A 21,320-nucleotide genomic window follows, 5' to 3' on the forward strand; every position below is an offset into this window, starting at 1 on the left:
TACTCCTCCTAGACCGTGTTTCTGTTTCTGCGTCGTTTGTTTTTTGACTTATTTGGTCGGTTCGGATAGACCGCGACTTGTCGCGACGGTTTCGACTCTTGTTTTTCTCGCTCATGGACGTTTCTTTCGCACACCTCCAAGTCATATTGGTACTGGATGATTTCGATCTTGTTCTGTACGAAGGCAGGGAGGAGAGAAAAAGAGGAAAGGATGACAGTGAGTTCGACGAAACCGAGCCCCTGTCGTCTCGTTTCACCTGCCTTCTTTCCTTCCTTTCTTCCTCTCTCTTCTCCTAGAATCATCAAACCCTTCGCAGAGCCCAGCCAAGTTCCCTTCATGTCTCGGGTATCCATTCTCCAGACCTGAGTCTGTATCCAACCGGTTCCAGCAGCTCTCGAGCCCGTCGAGTCGCCCCTCAGGGACGTTTATTTGGTTGAGCCCCTCCCCTCTCTGAAAGCTCACACCTCCCTTCTCTCCTTAACGTCGACCTTCTCTCTCTCCGTAATGGCTTCCTCGTCCTCCTCCTACTCCTCTCGGCCTCTCCTCTCCGCACGAAGCTTTTCCGGACCACTCTCACCCAGCAAAGCCTCTCCTCGTTCTCCGCCCACGCCGTCGTCCAAGTTCAAGGTGTCGAATCGACTGAAACGACCTCATAAAGGCCTCCTCGTCCTTCTTCTCTGCTTCTTTGGGGTGGTGGTGGTCTCGTATGGGGTTTCGGAGGAAGGGAACGGTTGGTACTCTTGGAGATGGAAGACGAGGACGAAGGCGAGTGCTGGGCTGATCAAGGAGGGAGGAAGACGAGGGCAGAACGAGAGCTACACCGGTGAGTTCCCTTTCTTTTTGACAGCTTCTGCTGCTTTCGATTTCTAAATGGGGGCGCGTTCGGAGAGTTTAGCGACGCGTGCGAAACACAAGGCTGAAACTCGTCTTCCCTCTTCGATTGAACAGAGAACCTTCTACCGGACGTGAACTACCTCACCTCTTTCCATATGGCTGGTCTCAACAATCAAGTCCTCATTCAGTTCAACCTTCTCCACCTCACCCATCTTCTTCGAACGAACGGTCCCTCTCCAACCCCTTACACGCCCATCATCCCTCCATTCTTCCCTCACTTCCACCACCTCCGAGCAGGCCAAGGTCCCTCCCTCGCTCCTGTTCTTCGCTTCTCGCAGGTCTTCGATATCGATCGATTGGCAGAGGAAGTGGGCTGGGGCATAGTCGAGTGGAGCGAGCTGAAGGAGGGGTTCGAGGGAAAGGAGTACAGGGAAGATTACGCTGGGGTTGTACAGAGTGAATGGGCTACGGAGGAGGAGCGAAGAATAGCTTCGGAAGGGGTGAAGGTTCAAGATGTGAAGATCATGGGAGAAGGAGTGGAGCCTGAGACGTTGGGATGCTGGTCGATTTGGCAGACGTCGCACAAGGGAGGCGATTTGGGAATGAGAAACGCTCTTCAGTACTACAACTTGAGTAAATCCCATTCTGTTTTTCCTCCAGAAGAACTCTAAGTCCATTTTGAGCTGTCGTCTTATCCGTTCTTCCTTTCTTCCCCATCCACAGAGCCGACCTTCACCCCTCTCCCTCTCTCCCTCTTCGCTCCCACGGATCGCTCGCCTCGACATCTTCTCCTTCCCTCGACAGCCAACTTCCTCTCTCCTCCCGATAATCGACTACGACGAGACTATCTCTCGTTCGAGAGCGGAGAAGCAGAACAGATCGTCAAGTCGTGGGAGAAGAATCAAAGTCTCGTCGACGTCTTCGGAAAGCCCGGGTGGGTAGAGCCAAGTTCGAAACCTGGGGAGGTCACCTGCTTTGACAACCTCTACTTTGCTTCTGATAAGGGAGACGAAGTAAGAGAAGCGTTCGAGGGGAAGGGTGAGTCGCAGTGCATCGAGATCGAGACGCGTCGCGTCGTTGTTTCGATCAAACTGACCTGTTCTTCGCTCCCTCTTCCTTCTCCTCGTAGATTCTGGAGCCTGGTCATCAGTTGGACGGCATGCTCACTGGAACTCTGATCTCAAGAGGCTTTCGGTCGATATCCTTCGAGAGGTTCTCCAGCTTCCTCCTGGGAAGCTTGTCCCCAAAGTAAGTCGATTTGCGTCTTCTTTTCTTTGCTGTAAGACGCTCAATTGACGAGTCAGCCCTTTACCAGATTTTCACGATCCACATCCGACGAACAGACTTCCTCGACGCTTGCCCCGACTACGCAAAACCCTGGTTCGTGCGAAATCCAACTTTCGAACTCGACGCGTCCTTCGCTGACTCCGATCCTCTTCGCTCTTCTCAGCCTCGGTGTCTCCGACTTCGCCAACCACATCTCCAACATCCGTCAGGAGTTCATCGATGAAGGCCGTTCAGACTCGAAGAGCTGGCCCGTCGTCGTCACAACCGACGAACGGGATCCGAAGTGAGTCGACGCTTCTTTTGCCTCTTCCTCCTTCATCGAACTCCTTCTGAATCCTTCTTTACTCTTCTTTACTGCTACTGGAGGTACCTCGCCGAACTTACATCTCTCGGATGGACTCTCGTCGACCACGCTGCCCTGAGGAAGACTCACGGGATCTGGTTTCCAGCTCTCGTCGACAATGTCCTCCTTTCGTTGGGACAGGGATTCGTGGGAACTGCAACGAGTACTAGTAAGTCTCTATCCTTTTGATCTCCATCTCTTCGATCAATCAAACCTAACCCTCGTCTCTTCTTCCTCTGCCTTCGCCTCAGTGAGCATCCTCGCCGCCCGACGGGTCGAAGACTGGAACGGAGGCAAAGCTCAACTCGTTGGACTCATGGAAGGGTTCTTCGAGAGAGAGAAGAACCATTAGTCTAGTCTTTCTTTTACTATTAGCTTCTCCTTTTTCGGTGGTTTATCTAGCTTTCGGGCCTGTTTCTTGTTCCCACGTCGTTCGTCGTTCTCGATTCCTCTCTCACTTTCGTTCTTAGCTCGACTCTTGGTCTCGTTGTCGTTGTATTAGGTTAAGTTTAGCTCCGTCTTAGTAGTACGTATGAGATCTCACATCCTTTCTTCGTCCTTTCGAGATCGAAAGCAATCGCGACGACGCGTCGGTCTTTCTCCTCCTCTCTTCTGTCCTCCTGCACTCTGTCCTCAAAATCCTCTATAAACAAAAGTTCTAATACGTACTCTAGCTAATTTCTATTCCCCTTCAAACTCAGGAACCCCACCCTTTCCCTCCCACTCCCACTCCCTCGTCTCCCCTTGCCCTTCCAACCAACCCTCACTCGCCTCCCACAACCTCCTCAACTCCCCGTCCCCGAGATCAACCAACCTCTCCCAGTGACTCTTGTTCGCCCTCTCGAACCAACCCAAGTAAGCTACCACCAGGAAATCCGCGTAGCCTACTTTGTCGCCTTCGAAAAAAGGTCCTCGAGCTCGACCTTGACCTCCTCCTTCACTCGGAAGCAACGACTCCGGAATCCCTCTCAGCATGTTGATCAACGGATCAATTGCCTTTTCCAACTTTGCCCAATCCTTCTCCTCCCCGTTTTCCGACTGATCTCCCATGTCGCGAGGAGACACTCCTCCAAACGTCTTCGTCCTCGTCCTGACAAAGTAGTTCCTCCCTCGTTCGTCCAGCATGTCCGCCACGTAAGGAATCACCAGTCCATATCCAGCAGGAACGACTCCAGAAGCGAGGATGTGCTGGACGGCGAGAGCGAGAGCGTAGGAGGTTTGGCCAGAGGGGAAGATGGTTGGTTGAGGGAAGGTGTGTTCGAGATGGAGAGCGAGAGGCCACGAGTTGTTGAGCACCCCTTTTGGATTCTTGTTGGTGGTGGTGGCGGTAGAGAGGAGAGAAGAAGGGTGAGAGATGGCTGGCAGGGTGTAAGGAGCTGAGGTAGCTGATGAGGGGTGAGGAGGGAGGGAGAGGGAGAGGAGGAGAGGTCTGATATCCGGGTAAGAAATGTAGGATTGAGTATAGCCTGGAGCATCAGGGTTGGAGGCCGAAGGGAGGAGCTTGTAGTTGAGGATAAGACGGGTTTTAAGAGTGTTGGGAGACCAGGATTGACGAGGACCTGGAGGAAGGAAGCAAGGAGGTCGAGTCAGATCGAGAGGGCGGGCTGAAGGGCCGATGAGATTAGATACAGGGAGATAGAGAGATAAATAGAGAGACGAACCTTTCAAGGAGGAGGCTATATCGAAGAAGTGAAGCTTTTCAGACATCCTTGAGCTTTCCTTCAACCGATGGTAGGAGAGAGAGTGATGGTTGAGGAGCAAAAGAGAAAAGGGAGAGCGCCAAATCACGAGTCGATTCCGCGACCCTCTCCTTCCCCTCAACGTCAACAGTCCTCAACTTCTCCCTTTCTCGTATAAAGACAACACACAGCCCTACTCTCGACTCTGCCCTCGACCCACTCCTCTATCTACATTCAGAGAAACCAACTCTCTCTCTACCGGCACCAGCAACGAGAGAACGGAACGAACCACCCTCTCCTCCTCGCCTTCGCCGCTTTCCTCTTTCCCGGCCCCCCCAATCCTTTCTCTCCAGAGCGAGTAGAAACCACCTTACAACCTTGGTAAGTTAATCGTGCTTTGTATACTTATTTCTTGTCGTGCTTAGGGAGTAGACTGAGTAGGGAAACGGAGGGATCGAGCGTCTGAATCGTTTGGGATCAGTCAGCACACGTTCGACGTCGTCTGTTTGAACTCCTCTCGATTTCTATCCAAGATCAGTCAAGCTCACTCGAATCTTGTTCTTGTATTGCTTTCAGAGTTCACCTTCTCCAGACCAGAACCAACCCTCGCCTCGTCTTCAGCTCGACAAGCTTGAGCTCCATGGCAAGTTCACCTCCTTCCTTCCTCCTCTCCTCCTCCCTCCCTCTCTCCCTCCCCTTTCTTGCAGTTTCTCCGACTTTCCCGCCTTCTCATACTGACCCTCTTCTCTCTTTTTGGGGTCTACACGTTCGTTCAGATCGGCGCATGAACCCTCCTCCTCCTACTCCCACTCGTCCTTCTCCTTCCAAACGTCCCTCCGCCACCTCGACCTCAGCTTCAGCTTCACCTTCCTCCTCCTCCTTCTTCCCAGCCTTCTCTACCACAGCGTCCTCCTCTCCTCCTCGATCTCCTCTCTTCGACACCTTCCCACGTCCAAGATCGGTTCCTCCCTCCTCGCCTTCTCACTCGCCGAGAGGGTCAACCTCTCGACCTCGGAAACCGACGAGGATGGCCACCTACGACGAACCCTCCCCTCGAACCTCGAAATCGAGGAATCCTTCGTCTTCCTCTGAGCATCACCACCATCATCACGCTCAAGAGGAGGATGGAGACTGGACGGGAGGAGTGTTTAGGTTGGGAGATCATCCAGGGAGGATGAGCAGGACGTCCTCGTCGAAAGGGAAGGAGAGAGCTCGAGAATGGGTTGGAGAGCCTGAGGTTATGGTTCTGGGAGGAGGAGCTTTGGGAGGATTGGAAGCTGAGGAGTTGGAAGCCACCTTAGGAGGAAGGAGAAGGTCGAGATTCAGCGTTTCGTCGCCGTTTTCGCCTTCGGAGGACACGTTGGTGGGAGCAGGGGAGGGATCGAACTCGCCGACGTCCTTCTCCTTCATACCTCGGAGACCTAGCGCTTCTCCTGCGAAAAGGATTTATCCCTCATCAACCTCAGCCTCTCACCTCGCATCCCAGCGTCCCAAATCACCAAGGACGACGTCTTCAACGTCAGGATCGACGACGGCAACTCTCCTCCCATCTCCCAACCTCCCCTCCTCCTCCTCAGCCTTCAAACTTCCTCCTCCTACCGCGACCAACTCCTCCTCCTCGAAGGGAGATACGTTCTCTACCTCCTCAGCTCACTTCGTACCTCGTCGGAAGGTCCGATGCAACTCCATCTCCATCCCATCCTACTCGGCAACGTTCGATCCCTCTCACCTCCCATCGCGTCTCGGCGCCGCTTCCTCGCCAACCTCCCAACACCCTCCACCAACAGCAGGCACCTCCTCCTCCGAACCACCGCCGGTCTACCTCCCTCACTACTCCCTCGACTCCAAGTTCTCCCTCCCATCGTGCTCGGATCCTCTCGACCTCGAGTCCCTCATCGGAGGAATCGAGAACCTCGGTCCTTCCCTTCAACGGTCGCTGGGAGAAGTCATGAAGAAGACGGGAGCTGGTTCGAGAGGAGACGGTGCATCGAAGTCGTCTGGCCTCCTTCTCGACGACAACGGTGCGCCGAGCCCGTCGTCGAAGGGAACAGGGAGGAAGGTCAGCTTGGGTTTGGGCCTGTTCAAGGAGTCGTCAACGAGCTCGAAGGAGAAGGAGAGAAGAGAGAAGGAGAAGGTCAAGGAGATGGAAAGGGAACGAGTAGCAGGAGGAATGGGACCGGGGTCAGTCTTCTCGTCGGACGACGGAGGAGAGAGGTCGAGGTCGAGAGGCGCGACGGTCGGTCTTCAAGACATCTCGGAGGGAATTTCGCCAGAACAGCTACAACGGAACCTCCCCTCGACTTCCTCCTCCTCCTCCAACGGAATTCTTTCTCCCAAGAGTCCTCCCAAGCCTCTATCTCGACGTCCATCCCATCGGAGACCAACTATCACGTCGTCGACTCCCAAACTCCCTCCATCTTCCTCGGTCGTCCTCGGTCCTCCAGCCTCAACCTCAGCTTTCACCTCCCCAGCACTTCCATCATCTCCCCTCTCCTTCTCTCGCCCACTCCTCTCAGCCTCAGAGGACTCGACTTGCGTCCTCATCAGTCCTCTCTCCTCCCTTCCTCCGACGCCAGCCCTCCTCTCCGACGCGTCCGAAACTCGTCCCTCTCTTCACCAATTCCCCTCTTCCAGGCCTTCCTCTCAAACCTTCCCTATCCCTTCTTCGTCAGAGGAGGAAGAGGACGACTGGACCTCGTCGTACGGATCGTCCTTCGAATCGAGCACCGGAGACGAAGACGACTCGTCGAGCGGAGGCGACCTCCTCAGTTCCTACCTCGGAGGCCAGTCGGCTGGAACACCTCCAAGAGCGATGATGAACGCTGGGCACCACGGAGAGGAGTACGATGGAAGTGGTGGGGAGGAGCAGGACGGGGAGGAGTGGGATAACGACGACGACGACAGTCATCTCCCAACGGTTCCTCTCATGCCGTTCAGGAATCAGGTCGGAGGTCATTCGGCGATCTACAAGTTCACGAAGAGGGCTGTTTGCAAAGTGAGTTTCCCATAATCTTCTTCGCCTTACTCGATGCAGTTCTGATTCGTTTCGTTTCTCTTTCCTCTACAGCCTCTCGTCTCTCGAGAGAACATCTTCTACGAAGCAGTAGAGCACGAAGCTCCAGAACTCCTCGGATTCATCCCTCGATACCTCGGAGTCATGCTCGTCAACTACCGTCGTCGGCCAGTCACCTCCAGTACTCCCATCGAGGAAGAATCAGCGACCGTCTCTCCCATCGAGGACGACAACTCCACGTCCTTCCCTTCACCTCCCTCCTCGGCGACCCACACCCTCCGAGCTCCTCTTCGAGCCCGTCCTCCTCTTCACAAGTCCCTTTCGGCTAGCGTCGTTGGAAGTCCACCCATCTCGGACGAGGAGGTTCCGGAGGTCGCGTTGGATTGGAATCGACACGTCGTCCCGGAGTGGATGTTGAGGAACGGGAAGGGAAGCGGAGGAGGAGGAGTTGGTTCTAGGAAGAGCGACGACGAGAGGAGCATCATCAGTCGAGGACGCACGAGGATCAAGCCCGCTGGATTCTCGCCGGTCGAGCCTGGAACTCGGGAAGGAAGCGCTAGTTTCGAAAACGAATCGCTCGGACGACTTTTCTCGAATCGACGACACCCAACCTCTCCCTCCCCCGATCCTCCTGGTCTTCACGGATCCTCGCCTCTCACCCACGCTCTCGTCGGTCCATCTCCCATCCCTCGAGTCCCTGTCTCATCTCCCGCTCCCTCCTTCGCACCTCTCTCCCAATCGCCTCAAAATACGACTCCCACTCCAGCCTCCTCTCCTCTTCAACACGCAACCTCCTTCCCTTCCCTCGCCACCTTCGCCCAACAAGCTTCCCAACCTCATCTTCGAGACTACCCTTCCCATCAGGAGCACATCCTCGCCCGAAACTACTCCTCGACGTCCGCAAACGCTGCTCCAGCTGTCGGAGGAACAGGCTCGACGACGGTCAACACGAAGCTTCGAGACTACGTCTTCGGAACGATCGCCAGGAGGTGGCACAAGGAACGAGCGAGCCTCTTTGCAAAGGGAGCTCGGTCGGGAACAGGAGAGGATACAGCAGACGACGAGTCGGACGATACGAGGTCGATGAAGGATTCCTCGACGGGAAGGAAGTCGAGAGCGGGAAGCCACCAGTCGAACTCGTCTTGGGCAGGACCCTCGTCAGGGGAAAAGAAGGAGTCTCCTCTTCAACATCTCTTCGAACCTACTCCCCATCACGAATCGGAGATCGTCGCCAAGAACCACTTCGACTCGACCATCACTCCCTCGACTCCTCCTCCTCCTCCCGGAACTCCCTCGCTCGCCAGTCCTCCTCGAGTTGACGGCCATCTTCGTCGGATCCACAGCGAGAACGTTATCCGTTCAGGACTCTCCCCTTCGCCCGCAAAGTCGAAGGCTCTCCCACCGCCGTCGAACGCGTCGCCTCCGCTGAGGACGGTTCGAGCAGGCTCCGAGGACGCTCAGGCCATCTTCGCCATGGACGACGACGAGGACTTCCGAGGAGGTCCAGATGAGGATCGAGAACGCTCAGACGTCGCAGGTCCCATGAACTCTCCTCGTCGACCAGGATCAGCAGCCCTCGTCGAGCAACAGTCTCCATCTTCGCCTCGATTCAATCGCTTCCCTCCGTCCTCCACCTCGTCGCCAACGAACGGAATGTCCTCCCCTTTACCTCAGGATCCCAACCGACTTTCTCTTCCTCCGTCGTCCCCTGGAGGAGGAGGTCATATCACTCCTTCGGGAGAGGATGGGTCGGTGACGAGACAGGCGTACTTCATTCTGATGGAGGACTTGACGGGGAGGTTGAAGAAGCCGTGTGTGTTGGATTTGAAGATGGGAACGAGACAGTACGGGTACGATGCGACTCCTCTCAAGGCGATGAGTCAGAGGAAGAAGTGCGACAACACGACGAGTCGAGATCTGGGTGTGAGGATTTGTGGTATGCAGGTGAGTCGTGGTTTCCTTCGTCGCGTATCAACTTGTGTTTCTGTTTCGTTCTTCGAAGCTGACTCTCTCTTCCTTCTCCTCCCTTTCCTTCCTTTCTTCGCCCCAGGTGTGGGACTCAGCCGCCGACGAATTCATCTCCCAGAACAAGCAAACCGGTCGAAAGATCAAGGTCTCCGAGTTCAACAACGTCCTCGGATCATTCATCTCGGACGGAGACCGCCTCCTCGTTCACCACATCCCCAACATCCTTCGCAAACTCTGGAGACTCGCTTCAATCCTTCACAAACTCCCAGGGTTCAGGTTCTACGGATGCTCGCTCCTCTTCATCTACGACGGAGATCCAGAAACCCAAGACCAGCTCAGGATCGCAAGCGAGGACAACCTTCCTCTTCCTTCGACGAGGACGGCGACGATCAACACGAAGACCATCTCCTCGTCTGGACTCGCTCAGTCTACGTCGGCAGCCGGGATCGATTCGCCTTCGGCTTCGAAAACTCTCATCGACGGAGCAGGGTCGATGGGACGATCCTCTCCTCTCCTCCAATCTCAGCACCAACACCACCACCATCACCACCAAGAAGTCCCCGAACCTACCCGTCGTCGAAGAGACTCGGAAACCTTCCCCGAACGTCGTTCCCGCTCAGCAGACGCGTCGGAACTTCGTCCAGCTTCCTCCAACTCGGCAGGTCGACCACATCCTCGTCACGGTCATCACCCTTCCAACTCGACCTCTGCCACCAACCCTTCCAACCCCACTGCCAACGCCAACGGTACCTCTTCCTCCCACCCTTCCAAAACCTCAACCAATAACAGCGGAGAAATCAAGATCCGAATCGTCGATTTCGCTCACACCACGACGGGAAAGGACTTCCTCCCTCTCGACCCTTCCCTCGACGCGTCCCCTGAATCCCTTGGAAAGGGCTACGACGCTCCTTACGATCAAGCGACGGGGAAGGCTCTCGCGAGGTTCCCACCCGTTCATCCTGGGAAACCCGACGAGGGGTTCATCTTTGGGATCAGGAAGCTCTGCGAGGCGTTCGTGTCGATTTGGGAGAAGGAGAGGCTGGCGAGGAGGAAGTTGCTTGCGACGGCGAGTGCTGGAGGAGGTGGAGAGACGTTGTTGGGTGGACCGAGGATGGTGCAGCTGCCGAGGTTGGATCTGGGAGAGGGGGAGAAGGTTTGGAGGAGGGTGATGGAGGGGAAGGGGTGGGAAGAGGAGGGGTATCTGTCGACGTAGACGAGGTTTTTGTCTTCGATCTTTTCTTTTCCTTCGTCTCGCTTCGCTTGCTCTCATTGTTTTCGTTTTCGTTATCATCTACACATCCTTTCGAACAGCTTTTTAGCCTTCTCTCGTAGTTTTCTTTCCCTGCTCTTTCTCCTTCACGAACACCGACTCTTCTCTGATCTCGACCCATGCCCTTTCTCTTTCCCTTTGCCCTATAGCCTACTTGCTCCCTTACCGCTTCTTGATATTTTTGGGTTCTTTCTTTGCTTCGTTCTCTCGTTCATCTCTACTGATACAGTATGCCTCTCTCTCGACCTTCCTCTTTAGGGCGATGCTAGACGCGTCCAGGTGAACGAAAGGTCGTCAAAAGAGGCATCAACAATCGCTGGTGGTCGTTATGAAAGAGTCATTCTACGTCTCAGCTGGGCGTTCCCTCCTGGAGGAACCCAACTCGACTCGCCTGTTGTGGAAACGAAGGAACAAGAAACGGAAAGGGTCAGAAACGTCGGCTTCGACTGGCCTGAAAAAGAAAAAGACGGCGATGAACGAGAAAGGAACGTACTGCAAGAGTGAGAGAGTTTACCAAGTAGGTGAGAAGCAGAACTGCTTGTGCCACTTCCAGTGCTCCTTCTGATGAGCTGAAACGAGGAGAAGACGAGCAAAAAAGTCGGGACGCGACGAGTGGAAAGGGAGGTCGGCTTTTCGTCGTCGTTCCGCCTCTACTGTGAGCTCGACCGACATCTCAGACAAGAAAACGGGTATAAATACGTAGACGTACCCTTGGAGCAGTAACGAACACATTTGCACTGAGGGAACGGAGACGGAAACCAGAAGAAAAGGTCAGGACGCGTCGAACGAAGGGGCGGGAAAACGAGAGCGTGTCCAGCAAAGACTCACGACCGAGCAGTACATCATCTTCTCTCCTTCTATGCACTTCTCCTTTAGCTTGATTTGAGAGTTCAATCTCTCGCACTCATGCCAGGGGATGTGAGGAAGGAATTGATTCTCCAATCGATCTCGAATCACGTTGAACGGCTCCTTTCGCTCGAGGATCTCGATGATGCTCTCGAGCTTCGCAGCTTTCATCTCAGCCGCAACGGAGCCGATAGCTTCTAGCTCTGCAGCTCTCTTGACGATGATGTCGAGGGAGGAGGGGGCGCACGAAAAGAGCTGTTCGATGCGTGAGAAGGGGACGTTTGCAGGATCCGCGGGGAAGATGGACCGAAGGATGAAGCCTGGGATACTGTCTGTTGAAAAGAAGGGCGAGAGTTCCTGAAGCGTGCAATCGTCAGAACGAGAACGGCTGGTCAGGTCCAAGAAAACGAGATGCGTGAGTTGAATTCTTTGACTCACCATGTCCTCAACCGAAAAGGCGGCAAACGAAGCAGCGAGAAAGTCCACCATGTCCGAGATGAAGTGAAGGGCTGAATCCTGCTCCCTCAGATAGCGACTGAACGGAGCTTTGGGAGCAAGGAGGACGAGGAGGTTCGGAAAGATGGAGACCTCCTGAGCGTCGACGGATCGCTCCGTCTGATTTTGAGACGCCGGGGAGAGGACGACGAGGGTGTAAAGGTAGGCGTCCATGAAGGTTGGAAGAAACAGCTGAGCAAATTGAGCCTACAGAGGGAACAGAGGGAGGGACGTGAGCGCTGCGAGGCAGTGGGAGCGGCGAAACGAGAAGTGGGAGGACGCACCATGAAAGCGTCAGGCGTGTGCCTGATGAGTCCTGCTTTGGCATCAGAGAGGACGATTTGGTTGAACTTGAGCATAGATATGAGGGGAGGTCGAAGTCAGCCTCGAACCGACGGAGAGGAAGGAAGGGGAAGCTCACGAGGTTCTGAGCGGGAATGAGGAGAGAAGGCTCCTGGATGAGCTCCTTGTAGGTAGGAGACTCTCCATCCAGACCGAGGAGATGACCGAGCTCGACAGCTTTCTGAAAGTGGGGGGACTGCGAAGGGACCATGTTGAAGTTGGGAGAGATGGGAGAGACGGTGGAGGTGAGAAGCGAAAGAGCAGCGAAGGTCGAAATCGAGGGGTCACCTTTTTCCTCGCCTTCACGACCACGAAGCACAATTTTTCGCCGACGTCTCTCGAGACAGTTTTGAGAGTGGTCGTTAAATTTTAACAACCTCCGAAAATCTGTCTGAGAAAACCTCGGAGAAATGAGGAATCAGGCTCGAGACTACGGATTTTGGGGTGAGCTCAACCCTCTGCCCTTCCTCCCTCCTCTCCTCTTCTCTTCTTCAGCTTCAACGGCCACCACGCCTTCACATCCTTTTCATGTCTACTGCCGCTCCCTCTTCCTCAGCAGCAGCATCTCGTCTAATCAGTCTTGTCTCAAAACCTCGCTCCTTGATCCCCATCACCCTCTTTCTCTTCTTCCTCTTCACCACCGCCATCGTTCATCCCTCCTCGCCAGTCTCCATTCGAGCAGCTCAACTCCCCTACGTCTCGCCCTATCAAGGATATCCTCCGAGTCTACCGGAGAAGCTAGCCTCTTCAGGTTGGAGCAATAGGACTGAGGGAGGAGCGAGCTGGCAGGGCAGAAGGAAAGCGAACGCGGTGAGCTCAGATTCCTCGCAGTTTCGTCGGTAATTCGAGGAGCTCGCAGAGCGCTGATATGCTGCCTTCAACTTCTGTACATTGTCGGACAGACCTTCGTGATGCTAGCAAGAAACTCTGATCTCTGGGTGAGCTTTCAAACCTTTCAGGGAAGAGCAGATGAGCGGTCAGAACGCAGCTCGAGCTGACCTCCTCCTCCTCTCCCCATGTTTCGTCCTCGTTCTTGCAGGAGGTGAGCTTGATCGACTTCTTTCCTACCCCAGGACGTTGTGAGAAGGCTACCGAGGTCATGGGCTGACCCTCTTTTCCATCGCATTGCTTTCTGGCCGTTGCAGGTCCTCATACCAATGCAGGTGATCAGCTTCGACTCTCCTTCCCGCCCTTGCGAACTCCTGATGGGCTGATCTGGCCTCTTTCAACTGCAGAACATGGAGGATAGGTGTACGTGAACTCTCTCGTGTCCTCTGAGAATGCTCTGGCTGACCACATCTTCCTTCAACCAGTCAACTGGTGGGCGGGCGTGAGTTTTTTCTCGGTGCGTTTCCGCCGACTCGCCCGAGCTGATCTTGAATGATTGTTGACATTCCGACAGTACAACTGGGTGTTCCTGAATGACGAACCTTTCACCGAGGAGTTTAAGAAGTGAGTTTCGTTGCGTGCTCTGTCTTTTTTGACGAAAGCAAACCTGACTCGACTCGAACGTCGCGTCCTCTTCGACTGCTTCTCGTATTTCCAGGCAAACTCAAGCCATCGCCTCGACGACGTGCGAGTATGGACTCATCGATCCTGAGATTTGGAATCAGCCTGTATGGTGAGTAGAGCGTCGAACTGAAGGAAGGAAGCGTCGTCGACGAACAGATCTGACCGACGCGTTTTGCTTTCGGGGATCATTTCGCACCTAGGATCGACGAGGAACGGGCTAAGAAAGGAAGAGAGAAGCTGGTATCGGAAGTGAGTCTGTCACTTCTTCGTCGGTTTGGACGGGTCCGCCGGGTTCGCAGGGTTGGGCGGACAGAAAGTCCGGGTCGTCGAGTGCCTGACCGTTTCCTCTGCCTTCTTTTTCTAGAACATGTAAGCTCGAGCTCGTCTTCGAAAGAAGCCCGAATTTGACTGAAACTGAACTCTTTGATTCGATTTCCCCCTCAGCATCTACGGGGATTCAGTTCCTTATCGAAACAGTTCGTCCTGTTTCCTCATCCTCTCTTTTGCTTCGCTCGTCCAATATCTCTCCTGAGACTGACTTAGTCGCCTTGCTGCCTTTCTTCTCACAGTGTGCAGATTCCAGAGTGGAGGATTCTACAGGCATCGTCGGTCCCTCCTACTCCAAAGTCGTTCCATCTCGTCCCTCCTTCACTGACGCGTCGACCCTCCTTCCTTTCCGCTAGCTTTGATGATGAAGTACCGGATGTACTGGCGGATCGAACCATCGGTCCGTTTCTTTTGTGACATCAAATACGATCCTTTCCTGGTGATGGAGGACGAGAAGAAGGTCTACGGTGAGTCAAGCGTCGCGGTCGAAACACGAGAGCTCGGAGCTGACTTCTTCCGTTTCATTCTACTCAGGCTTCACTCTTTCGATGTTCGAGTTCACCGAGACGATAGAGACTCTGTGGAAGACCACACTCGAGTTCATGAAGCTTCACCCGGAACATGTCGCTCCTGACAACTCGATGGGATTCTTGAGCGACGACAAGGGAGGAGATTACAATCACTGCCACTTCTGGTCGAACTTTGAGATCGGAGATCTGTAAGTCGTCTCTTACCTCATCAGTCCAAACCTCCAGTAGACAGGGAACGTCAAGTAGGGACCACCATTCGAGGTTGCGGCTGATTCTCGACCGTCCTTCTTTTCCACTCAGTGACTTCTGGAGAGGGCAAGCCTACTCGGACTACTTCGACTTCCTGGATCAAAAAGGAGGGTTCTACTACGAAGTTCGTCCAACCTTCACGATCCGTCTTTGACTGCTTCACTTGCTGACTTCCTCGCCTTCTCCTTTAGCGATGGGGAGATGCTCCCGTTCACTCGCTCGGTGTTGGACTGTTTGCTCCCAAAGACTCTATCAAGTTCTTCGTGCGTCCTTTCTCATCGCGGCTCATTCGTTTTTTCGGGACATAGACTGACTCGGTCTTCGTTTCTTTTCCCTCAGAGCGACATCGTGAGCTCTTCCCGTCCTCTCGCTTCTCCTTCAAATGAACTCACTGACCTCTCACCCCGTCTCTTGCAGGGATATTACCATGCTCCTTACACCCACTGCCCTGTAGGGGAAGCTCACGTTGCGAACCGCTGCTCTGTGAGTCAACTCTCAGATGAGTCGAGTCTTCCTTCGATCGCTCGACTGACTCCTTCGTTTTCTCGACTCATCAGTGTCAAGAGTCCGAGAACTTCGACCATAAGTGGTAAGTCTACCTCTTTTGCTTCCATTCTAGTCTCGTACCTTCACCTCGTCCCCTCAGCGAAACGAGAGAGGGCGCGCCCGGTCGTCGAGTCGACCTTCGAGGCCTCCCTTTCTTCGTCCCTTCCTCTCAGGTCTTACACAAGCTGATCATCCTTTAATTTCAAGGTTCTCGTGTACTAAAAAGTGGAAGGATATCCATCCAGGGAAGACTTGGTATGGTAGCGGACCAGAGGCTTGATCGAGTCGGTAGAAGAAGAGCGAGGCGGACGGAGGGATGAGATAGGGTCATGGACGCTAAGCTTTACTTTTTGACGATCTCACGACGTTGAATGACGATGCTTTAGGGATGTGAGAACGAGAGGTCTGAAGACGATCGACGCGTTCGATTCGACGCGTCTCGACTTTCGACCTCAGTTCAAGAATGCTTTCGCCGCAAAATCCACACGTGCGAGAGTCGTGAATCGTGAATAGGTCTAGAAGTAAACACATAAGATGATACGAAATACAGCAGCTGCAACCAGCAACGTCTGAACGAATCAACAAAACAAAGCAAACGAAACGAAACGAAACGAAGCCAGACTCGTCAGACTCCTCGGAATCCAAACCAGTACATATTCTCCGACCAAATCAACCCAGGAGAAAAGACATCAAAGTGCTCTCTCCCTGAAGCCCACGGATTCTTCTCCTCGTCCCAGAGCCGTTCGATCCTATCCCCTCCCATCCTCCAGATCGCCGACGCGTCCGCGTTCGCCTCCATTTCGTTGAGCGAGGTGAAGACGACGGGAACCCTCCTCTCGAGAAGAGCAAGAACGGTAGGTTTCCAGCTCGAAGGTCTTTCCGAGATTCCCGAGTTGAAAGCGAGGACGAGATCTGGAGGATCGGGAAGGAAGTCGGGCGATGCGAGCCAGTCGTGGTAGGTCGTTGAGCTTTGAAGAGGAAAAGGGAGTGTGTCAGTCGGTCAGTAGACTAGTGCGCGCGGAAGGAGAGAAGGCGAAGAAACGAAATGAAAAGAAAAGAAGGGAAGAAAGAGAAGAAGCTCACTCGTAGAACTTTACTTCTCGTCCTCTCAGCTCCTGGACGCAATGTTGACAAGGGTACCTCTGCGTTTCCGAAGCTCCATCAGTCCACGGCGACACCCCCAAATTCGTCCCCACCATGACCACCTGCAGGAACGAGACTCCAGGCAAGAGATGGTTGATCTCCTCGTACACGGCAGCCTTGATCTCGAAGTGCTTTTCAGCGCCGACGAGATGAACGAGCAGGCGCGAGCGGTCGTTTCGGTTCGAGAACTTGGGGAGGAGTCCGAGTCGGGCTAGGGAGGCGACGATGGTGAGAGGGATAGAGAGGGAGTGCATGGCCATGGTTCGTTGCTGTGCTGGTTCGACGGCTGGAGGGAAGGGGAGGGAGTCGAAGTAAGAGTTCCAGTTGAGAGGAAGAGGGGTTTCGTCGCGGATGAGTCGAGGAGGAAGGTACACGGCGATGTGATCTGAAGGGTTGTTGACTTCATAGTCTCTGAGGGAATCGAGAGGAGATGTGTAGAAGAGTCAGAAAGAGTCGCAACGGGGCGAAATCGGAAGAAAAGGAACAGAGGAAGAAGCAAGGAAAGGATGAGAGAAAACGAACCGAATGAACCGCTCGTCGTCTGCGATCTGCTTCAGCTTCGAGCACAACCCGGACGTCCTATGTTCTACGGCAGCTCTCCCGCACTCCTTCCTGGAACAGAAGCGATAAACGCAGTCTGTACATCTTCTCAACCTCCCTCCTTCGACGTCCGACTGAGCAAGGGCGCAATGCGAGCAACGAGGGATGTTGAGGGCGAGTCCTGTCGAAATCCTGCCCATTCGCGGTCCCAAGAACGTGCATAGAGGTCTCATGAGTTTGGTGGACATGCTCTCCATGAGTCTGGTGAGGTCGGAGGGTTTGGGAGGGATGGAGGTGAGGACGGGATGGTCGAAGGCAGAGGCGAGAGGGATGCCTTCCAAACAGGCTGTTATGGCGATGCAGATGTGTCGATGAACCTTGTAGTCGAGCTTCTGGCATTCCTTGCTGCAGTAGGAGACTCTGAGTACCAAAGCGGGAGGGAAGAGGAGCTGAAGTCAGTCGGGAAGAAGGGAAGGAGAGAGAGGGAGGAGGGAGGAGGGAGGAAGAGGGCTGAATCTCGAGCTCACCTTTTGCAGCGAACGCAAGCCGACGGATCCCTATCGCCCTTCCGTTCGCTACAAAAGAAGCAAGTAATTCCGAGATACTGCTCGATGGTCTTGAACTGATCCTCCGGTCGAAGGGCCATACGAGAGGGCGAGGAGGAGGGTGAACGTTGCGGGAAGGAAGGAAGGAAAAGGTCGAGCTCACTTTCAACCTCTCCTCCCTTCTTCCCTCCCAACGGCCAGCATCCTAGACAACGAGTTGCACGAAGACCATCGGTTTCGACTTCCTACATCCTTTCATCATACTCCCATCGAACCCAGAACCTCAGCTATTCCCAAATTCTCCCTCGGCGACTCCCAAACCTCGTCGCAATGAGCTGTCCTTCTTCTGCTCCTCCCTCCCTCCTCCTCCCCATCTCCCCCGCCCTCAAAGCTGCTTCCCTCAGTTCGGAATCACCACAACCGAATAAAACCTCTACTCAACCCCTCCCTCTCCTACCTACCGAGCTCAAGCGAGAGATCCTCCGCTTCTGCGATCCCTCGACGCTCGCAAAGACCTCGCTCGTCAGCTTGGCCTTCCTTCAACTCTCCTCCCCGATCCTCTACCTCGACATCGAAGTCGTAGGTGTTCCCTCTGCTTTGAAATTGTTCTGCGAGAGGGTGAGTGATTCAAACTGTTCGAGCGCACGAAAGGGCGAAGCTGATCGAGGCGCCGTTCCTCTCTGTCTTCGTCGTCCAAAGGACCCTCTCCTTCACCAACCTCACCTCGAACCCTACCTCTCCCTTCATCAACTACGATCTTTCACCTTCCTCAACGACGAATACAACCACCTCCTCTACGACTCCATCCTTCACAAAACTCGCATCGCCTCTCCATCAGGCGCCATCTCCGTCGAGATGCTGTCCATCGGAGTCGCGTCCTACGACCTCTTCGACGACCATCTGTGGGAGCAGCTCTTCCCGCTCTTTGATCCTCAAGCGGTGGTGTGCTTCGGGAGCTCTGTCGGCCAAACGTACGGGACAGCGGAGGTCAAACTCTCTCACGCAACGTGGCCCTCGATTCAAACTCTCACCCTTCGAAACTGCATCATAACATCTCCCTTCAACCACGTCCCTTTCCTCTTGGGCCCCTTGATCGAGGAGCATCGAGTCACTCTCTACTTGGACATGTCGGAGGCTCGAGAATGGCCTTATCTCGAGGAAATCGCTCTCCTCGAGTTGGAGGGAAGCGCCCGGGCGACGCCGCTGCTGGACCTCCTCGGAGTGAAGGAAGTGGTGCTTCGAGTTCGTTCGGTGGAGAAGAAGGAGAGGATGGAAAACGAGATATTCAGTGGGAAGAGTCTCGATGTGGTGAAGAAGTGGAAGTCGCGTCTCAGGTTCGAAGTGGTCGAGGACGACGAGAAGGTGAGCTTTCCTTCGTTTGGTCTCGCTGTTTTTTTTTTCCCCTTTCGAGCAGCTGCTGACTCTCTCTCGATCACCCTCCAGCCTCTCACGTCCGCCGAAGTTTGATCTATCCCCCATCGTTCGTTTTCTTTATCGCTGCCTTCGCGTCGGCGACCTCTCCCTCTCCCTGACGCGTTCTCCTTCCCTTTCCTTCTTCGTCTCCCTTCCAGATTTTTTCACCATCTTCATAACTCAAACCCTACATCATTACGGATCCTCGCAATCCGCGCTTCCCTTCGCTGCGCATCTACACCACTCCGTCGCTCCTCGTTTCGTTTTTCGCTTTTTTCTTTCCTCCCCTTCTTTAGTCAGTCGTCCCTCCCCCTTCTTTCTCCAGTCTAGTCCTTGAACCTCTCAATTACCGCTTCAGATACGATAGTACCTTCCTTCGAATCCTCGTCTCTGACACTTCTCTCCCTAAGGACAAGTTTCGTTGAAAAGATCAGCTCTGCTCCGCCCTTTCCTCCCCTACCTTCAGCATCATCGAGAAGATCATCCTCATCGCGTCAAAACCTCTACCCCGTCCTCCCCGATCAAAAGCTGATGCTCGAACTGAGCACTCCGACTCCCGCTCTGTTCCCCAACCCCCAAAAAGAGACGCGTCGAAAAAAGTCAGCTCAGCTCTCCTCCCTCCTCCCCACCCCCTCTCCTTCGTTCGACGCATCGCTCCCTCACCTTCGTAACCACCGTCCACTTATCCTCCCACATCTCTCCCATCCCCGCGGTCTCGCTGACCTGTTCCACGCTCGGTTCGATCGTGAAGCAGTCCCCTGCCTCCATGACTTCGCGTCCGTCGGGGAGACCGATGGAGGCTGCGTTGGTGGAGGAGGGTTGGAGGCAGTGGAGGATCCAAGGGGGGTGGTGGAAGACCGTTGAGATTCCGTGGCTGCGGGAGGGAGGGAGAGACGAGAGAGAGGGTGGGAGAGGGTTAGAATGGAGAGAAGGAAGGAGGAAGAGGGCCAGGGATAGGATGGAGACGGACCCGGAGAAGAGGTCGGATACCTGGTGGGGAGGAGGAGGGGAAGAATGGCGGGAGGGGGTCAGGGAGAGAGAGAGGGAGAGGGAGAGGGAGAGGGAGAGGGGAAGAGTGAAGAGGAGAGAGAGGGAAAAGGAGAGCGGGAGACGAACGATGTATCCATAACGATCTGTTACTTCCCTGTAAAATGAAGAAACGGAAGTGTTAGAGTCAACGATCCGTTTGATGCTCGATGGAAGGAGGGAAGACAGGCAGAAACGACAAAGAGTCCAAGAGAAGAAAAGCGACCGACGCGTCCAAACTCACTCAATCACCCTCCCAATCTCATTGAACGGCACTCCAGGTCCACAGATCCTGATAGCCGCTTCCAAAGCTTCTTCCGTTACTTCGCAGAGCTCGATGGCTTCTTCGTCCTGTTGAAACGAACACACCGAAAGGGCGGGAGAGGAAAGAGAGACGCGTCGAGCGAGTCAGCCCTCGGAACTGAGCGAACGAAACGAAGACGGGCTGAGCAACAGGAGGAGACGTACAGCTTCGGGAAGCAAAAAAGTACGAGAGGTATCCCCGTGGTATCCGTTGAGGAACACGGTGACGTCGATGTTGATGAGATCGGTTGGGTCGAGAGGACGGCTGGATGGAACGAGAGGACGACGTGAACGAGAGTGTGAGCTTTTGGACAAGCACGAACAAACGAGAGGAGCGAGAGCTCACTCGTCTGGTATACCATGAGCTATGACCTGTGTAGCCAGCCAAGCAGAGTCAGCATCGTGCTAGGTCTCTCTCGAGCAAGAACAACGAGGAAAGAAGAAGATCGGGAACCCGTCGAGACTCACGTTATTGATACTCGTACAGACACTTTTTGGGAACTTGGAGTACCCCAGCGGCGAAGGATAAGCTCCTCTCCCAACGATCATCTCATGCAGAAGACGATCTATCTCTGCTGTGGTTACTCCAGGCTGTATACCAAAAAAAAAGGGACGACGACTTTATGAGCTTCGACCTTCTCCTTCCCTCTCTTGTCTTCGTTCCCAAACTGACCTTGACCAACCTCCCCGCCTCTTTCAAAACTTCACTAGCAAGCTTAGCGGCTTCCCTGACTCCCTTTTCCTCTTTGCCTCCAAAGACGATCTTGCCTCCTTTTGGGTTGGGTTCCGGCGAAGGGACGATGGGCTGAGCGTTCGACGACGACGAGTGAAGGGACCAGAAGTTGGGAGGAACGTAGTGAGGGATCGCGATCGAGGAGGGGACTGGATGAGGAGCTGGGAAGGAAGACGGGGGGAGAGTGAAGCGGGAAGGGTAGAGAACGTGGTAGCGTCCGAATTGGGAGATCGGAACCGTTGAAGACGAGGAGGAGAGGAGGGAGGAGGAGGAGGAAGGGAGGAGGGAGAGAGGAGAAGGTCGCATTCGGGTTTGTTGCTCGAAAGAACTTCGGTTTAGTATGATCCTATAGAAGAGTCGGTTGACCTTCCAGTCT

The 21,320-nt window shown here is 54.4% G+C and overlaps 8 protein-coding genes across 8 annotated transcripts; 4 read left to right on the forward strand and 4 right to left on the reverse strand.

The window, feature by feature from the left end:
- Positions 1 to 504: 504 nt before the first annotated feature.
- On the forward strand, positions 505 to 2,816 carry BDY24DRAFT_412220 (O-fucosyltransferase family protein; the record flags this gene model as incomplete). The annotated part of the gene is made up of 8 exons (XM_076643030.1): positions 505 to 823; positions 949 to 1,467; positions 1,558 to 1,872; positions 1,964 to 2,082; positions 2,150 to 2,214; positions 2,285 to 2,404; positions 2,488 to 2,633; positions 2,716 to 2,816. 8 exons carry the CDS (start codon positions 505 to 507, stop codon positions 2,814 to 2,816), a joined length of 1,704 nt encoding a protein of 567 aa, XP_076499891.1.
- Positions 2,817 to 3,081: 265 nt separating this feature from the next.
- Positions 3,082 to 4,228, reverse strand: BDY24DRAFT_378071 (uncharacterized protein). The gene is made up of 2 exons (XM_076638868.1): positions 4,126 to 4,228; positions 3,082 to 4,023 (listed from the first exon to the last, which is right to left on the reverse strand). Exons 1-2 carry the CDS (start codon positions 4,169 to 4,171, stop codon positions 3,146 to 3,148), a joined length of 924 nt encoding a protein of 307 aa, XP_076499892.1. The 5' UTR covers positions 4,172 to 4,228; the 3' UTR covers positions 3,082 to 3,145.
- A 2,730-nt stretch (positions 4,229 to 6,958) lies between these two features.
- KCS1 (inositol polyphosphate kinase KCS1) lies at positions 6,959 to 10,337 on the forward strand (the record flags this gene model as incomplete). The annotated part of the gene is made up of 5 exons (XM_076637235.1): positions 6,959 to 7,138; positions 7,211 to 7,297; positions 8,921 to 9,100; positions 9,207 to 9,556; positions 10,067 to 10,337. 5 exons carry the CDS (start codon positions 6,959 to 6,961, stop codon positions 10,335 to 10,337), a joined length of 1,068 nt encoding a protein of 355 aa, XP_076499893.1.
- Positions 10,338 to 10,671: 334 nt separating this feature from the next.
- On the reverse strand, positions 10,672 to 11,954 carry BDY24DRAFT_202751 (zinc finger MYND domain-containing protein). The gene is made up of 5 exons (XM_076636471.1): positions 11,679 to 11,954; positions 11,223 to 11,597; positions 11,104 to 11,131; positions 10,888 to 10,963; positions 10,672 to 10,785 (listed from the first exon to the last, which is right to left on the reverse strand). Exons 1-4 carry the CDS (start codon positions 11,907 to 11,909, stop codon positions 10,905 to 10,907), a joined length of 693 nt encoding a protein of 230 aa, XP_076499894.1. The 5' UTR covers positions 11,910 to 11,954; the 3' UTR covers positions 10,672 to 10,785; positions 10,888 to 10,904.
- Positions 11,955 to 13,013: 1,059 nt separating this feature from the next.
- KTR1 (alpha-1,2-mannosyltransferase KTR1) lies at positions 13,014 to 15,655 on the forward strand. The gene is made up of 18 exons (XM_076637649.1): positions 13,014 to 13,119; positions 13,223 to 13,240; positions 13,313 to 13,328; positions 13,391 to 13,407; positions 13,480 to 13,529; positions 13,624 to 13,698; positions 13,790 to 13,838; positions 13,954 to 13,958; positions 14,034 to 14,065; positions 14,159 to 14,194; positions 14,273 to 14,383; positions 14,451 to 14,634; positions 14,747 to 14,819; positions 14,887 to 14,958; positions 15,035 to 15,043; positions 15,113 to 15,178; positions 15,253 to 15,284; positions 15,449 to 15,655. Exons 2-18 carry the CDS (start codon positions 13,235 to 13,237, stop codon positions 15,519 to 15,521), a joined length of 906 nt encoding a protein of 301 aa, XP_076499895.1. The 5' UTR covers positions 13,014 to 13,119; positions 13,223 to 13,234; the 3' UTR covers positions 15,522 to 15,655.
- BDY24DRAFT_438561 (uncharacterized protein) lies at positions 15,656 to 17,604 on the reverse strand. Its single transcript, XM_076644371.1, has 5 exons — positions 17,452 to 17,604; positions 16,907 to 17,344; positions 16,325 to 16,795; positions 15,845 to 16,209; positions 15,656 to 15,819 (listed from the first exon to the last, which is right to left on the reverse strand). Exons 1-4 carry the CDS (start codon positions 17,568 to 17,570, stop codon positions 15,867 to 15,869), a joined length of 1,371 nt encoding a protein of 456 aa, XP_076499896.1. The 5' UTR covers positions 17,571 to 17,604; the 3' UTR covers positions 15,656 to 15,819; positions 15,845 to 15,866.
- Positions 17,605 to 17,799: 195 nt separating this feature from the next.
- On the forward strand, positions 17,800 to 18,936 carry BDY24DRAFT_412226 (uncharacterized protein; the record flags this gene model as incomplete). The annotated part of the gene is made up of 3 exons (XM_076643031.1): positions 17,800 to 18,087; positions 18,169 to 18,831; positions 18,913 to 18,936. 3 exons carry the CDS (start codon positions 17,800 to 17,802, stop codon positions 18,934 to 18,936), a joined length of 975 nt encoding a protein of 324 aa, XP_076499897.1.
- A 413-nt stretch (positions 18,937 to 19,349) lies between these two features.
- Positions 19,350 to 21,284, reverse strand: BDY24DRAFT_378095 (methionyl aminopeptidase). Its single transcript, XM_076638869.1, has 9 exons — positions 20,885 to 21,284; positions 20,680 to 20,802; positions 20,558 to 20,583; positions 20,377 to 20,476; positions 20,153 to 20,259; positions 19,999 to 20,026; positions 19,853 to 19,872; positions 19,546 to 19,756; positions 19,350 to 19,443 (listed from the first exon to the last, which is right to left on the reverse strand). The coding sequence occupies exons 1-9, from the start codon at positions 21,248 to 21,250 to the stop codon at positions 19,369 to 19,371; spliced, it is 1,056 nt and encodes a 351-aa protein (XP_076499898.1). The 5' UTR covers positions 21,251 to 21,284; the 3' UTR covers positions 19,350 to 19,368.
- Positions 21,285 to 21,320: the final 36 nt, after the last annotated feature.

This window comes from Mrakia frigida (genome assembly GCF_051309035.1).
Source record: "Mrakia frigida strain ATCC 22029 unplaced genomic scaffold BDY24scaffold_4, whole genome shotgun sequence".
Classification (NCBI taxonomy): domain Eukaryota; kingdom Fungi; phylum Basidiomycota; class Tremellomycetes; order Cystofilobasidiales; family Mrakiaceae; genus Mrakia; species Mrakia frigida.

Bases quoted from the DNA above. Each gene is read 5' to 3' on its own strand.
- BDY24DRAFT_378071 (XM_076638868.1), bottom strand. From the start codon at position 4,171: ATGTCTGAAAAGCTTCACTTCTTCGATATAGCCTCCTCCTTGAAAG. The intron at 4,024-4,125 runs GTTCGTCTCTCT...TCCTTCCTCCAG, and splicing joins TATAGCCTCCTCCTTGAAAG to GTCCTCGTCAATCCTGGTCT.
- BDY24DRAFT_202751 (XM_076636471.1), bottom strand. From the start codon at position 11,909: ATGGACGCCTACCTTTACACCCTCGTCGTCCTCTCCCCGGCGTCTCAA. The intron at 11,132-11,222 runs GTGAGTCTTTGC...CCGTTCCCTCAG, and splicing joins AGATGATGTACTGCTCGGTC to TGCAAATGTGTTCGTTACTG. The intron at 10,964-11,103 runs GTACGTCTACGT...TCCTCGTTTCAG, and splicing joins TGTTCGTTACTGCTCCAAGG to CTCATCAGAAGGAGCACTGG.
- KTR1 (XM_076637649.1), top strand. The intron at 14,820-14,886 runs GTTCGTCCAACC...CTTCTCCTTTAG, and splicing joins AAGGAGGGTTCTACTACGAA to CGATGGGGAGATGCTCCCGT. The intron at 15,285-15,448 runs GTAAGTCTACCT...TTTAATTTCAAG, and splicing joins GAGAACTTCGACCATAAGTG to GTTCTCGTGTACTAAAAAGT.
- BDY24DRAFT_438561 (XM_076644371.1), bottom strand. From the start codon at position 17,570: ATGGCCCTTCGACCGGAGGATCAGTTCAAGACCATCGAGCAGTATCTC. The intron at 17,345-17,451 runs GTGAGCTCGAGA...TTTGGTACTCAG, and splicing joins GCTTGCGTTCGCTGCAAAAG to AGTCTCCTACTGCAGCAAGG. The intron at 16,796-16,906 runs GTTCGTTTTCTC...CGATTCCCTCAG, and splicing joins GACGACGAGCGGTTCATTCG to AGACTATGAAGTCAACAACC.
- BDY24DRAFT_378095 (XM_076638869.1), bottom strand. From the start codon at position 21,250: ATGCGACCTTCTCCTCTCTCCCTCCTCCCTTCCTCCTCCTCCTCCCTC. The intron at 20,027-20,152 runs GTGAGTTTGGAC...TTCATTTTACAG, and splicing joins GAGATTGGGAGGGTGATTGA to GGAAGTAACAGATCGTTATG. The intron at 19,873-19,998 runs GTTCGTCTCCCG...CCTCCCCACCAG, and splicing joins CAGATCGTTATGGATACATC to GTATCCGACCTCTTCTCCGG.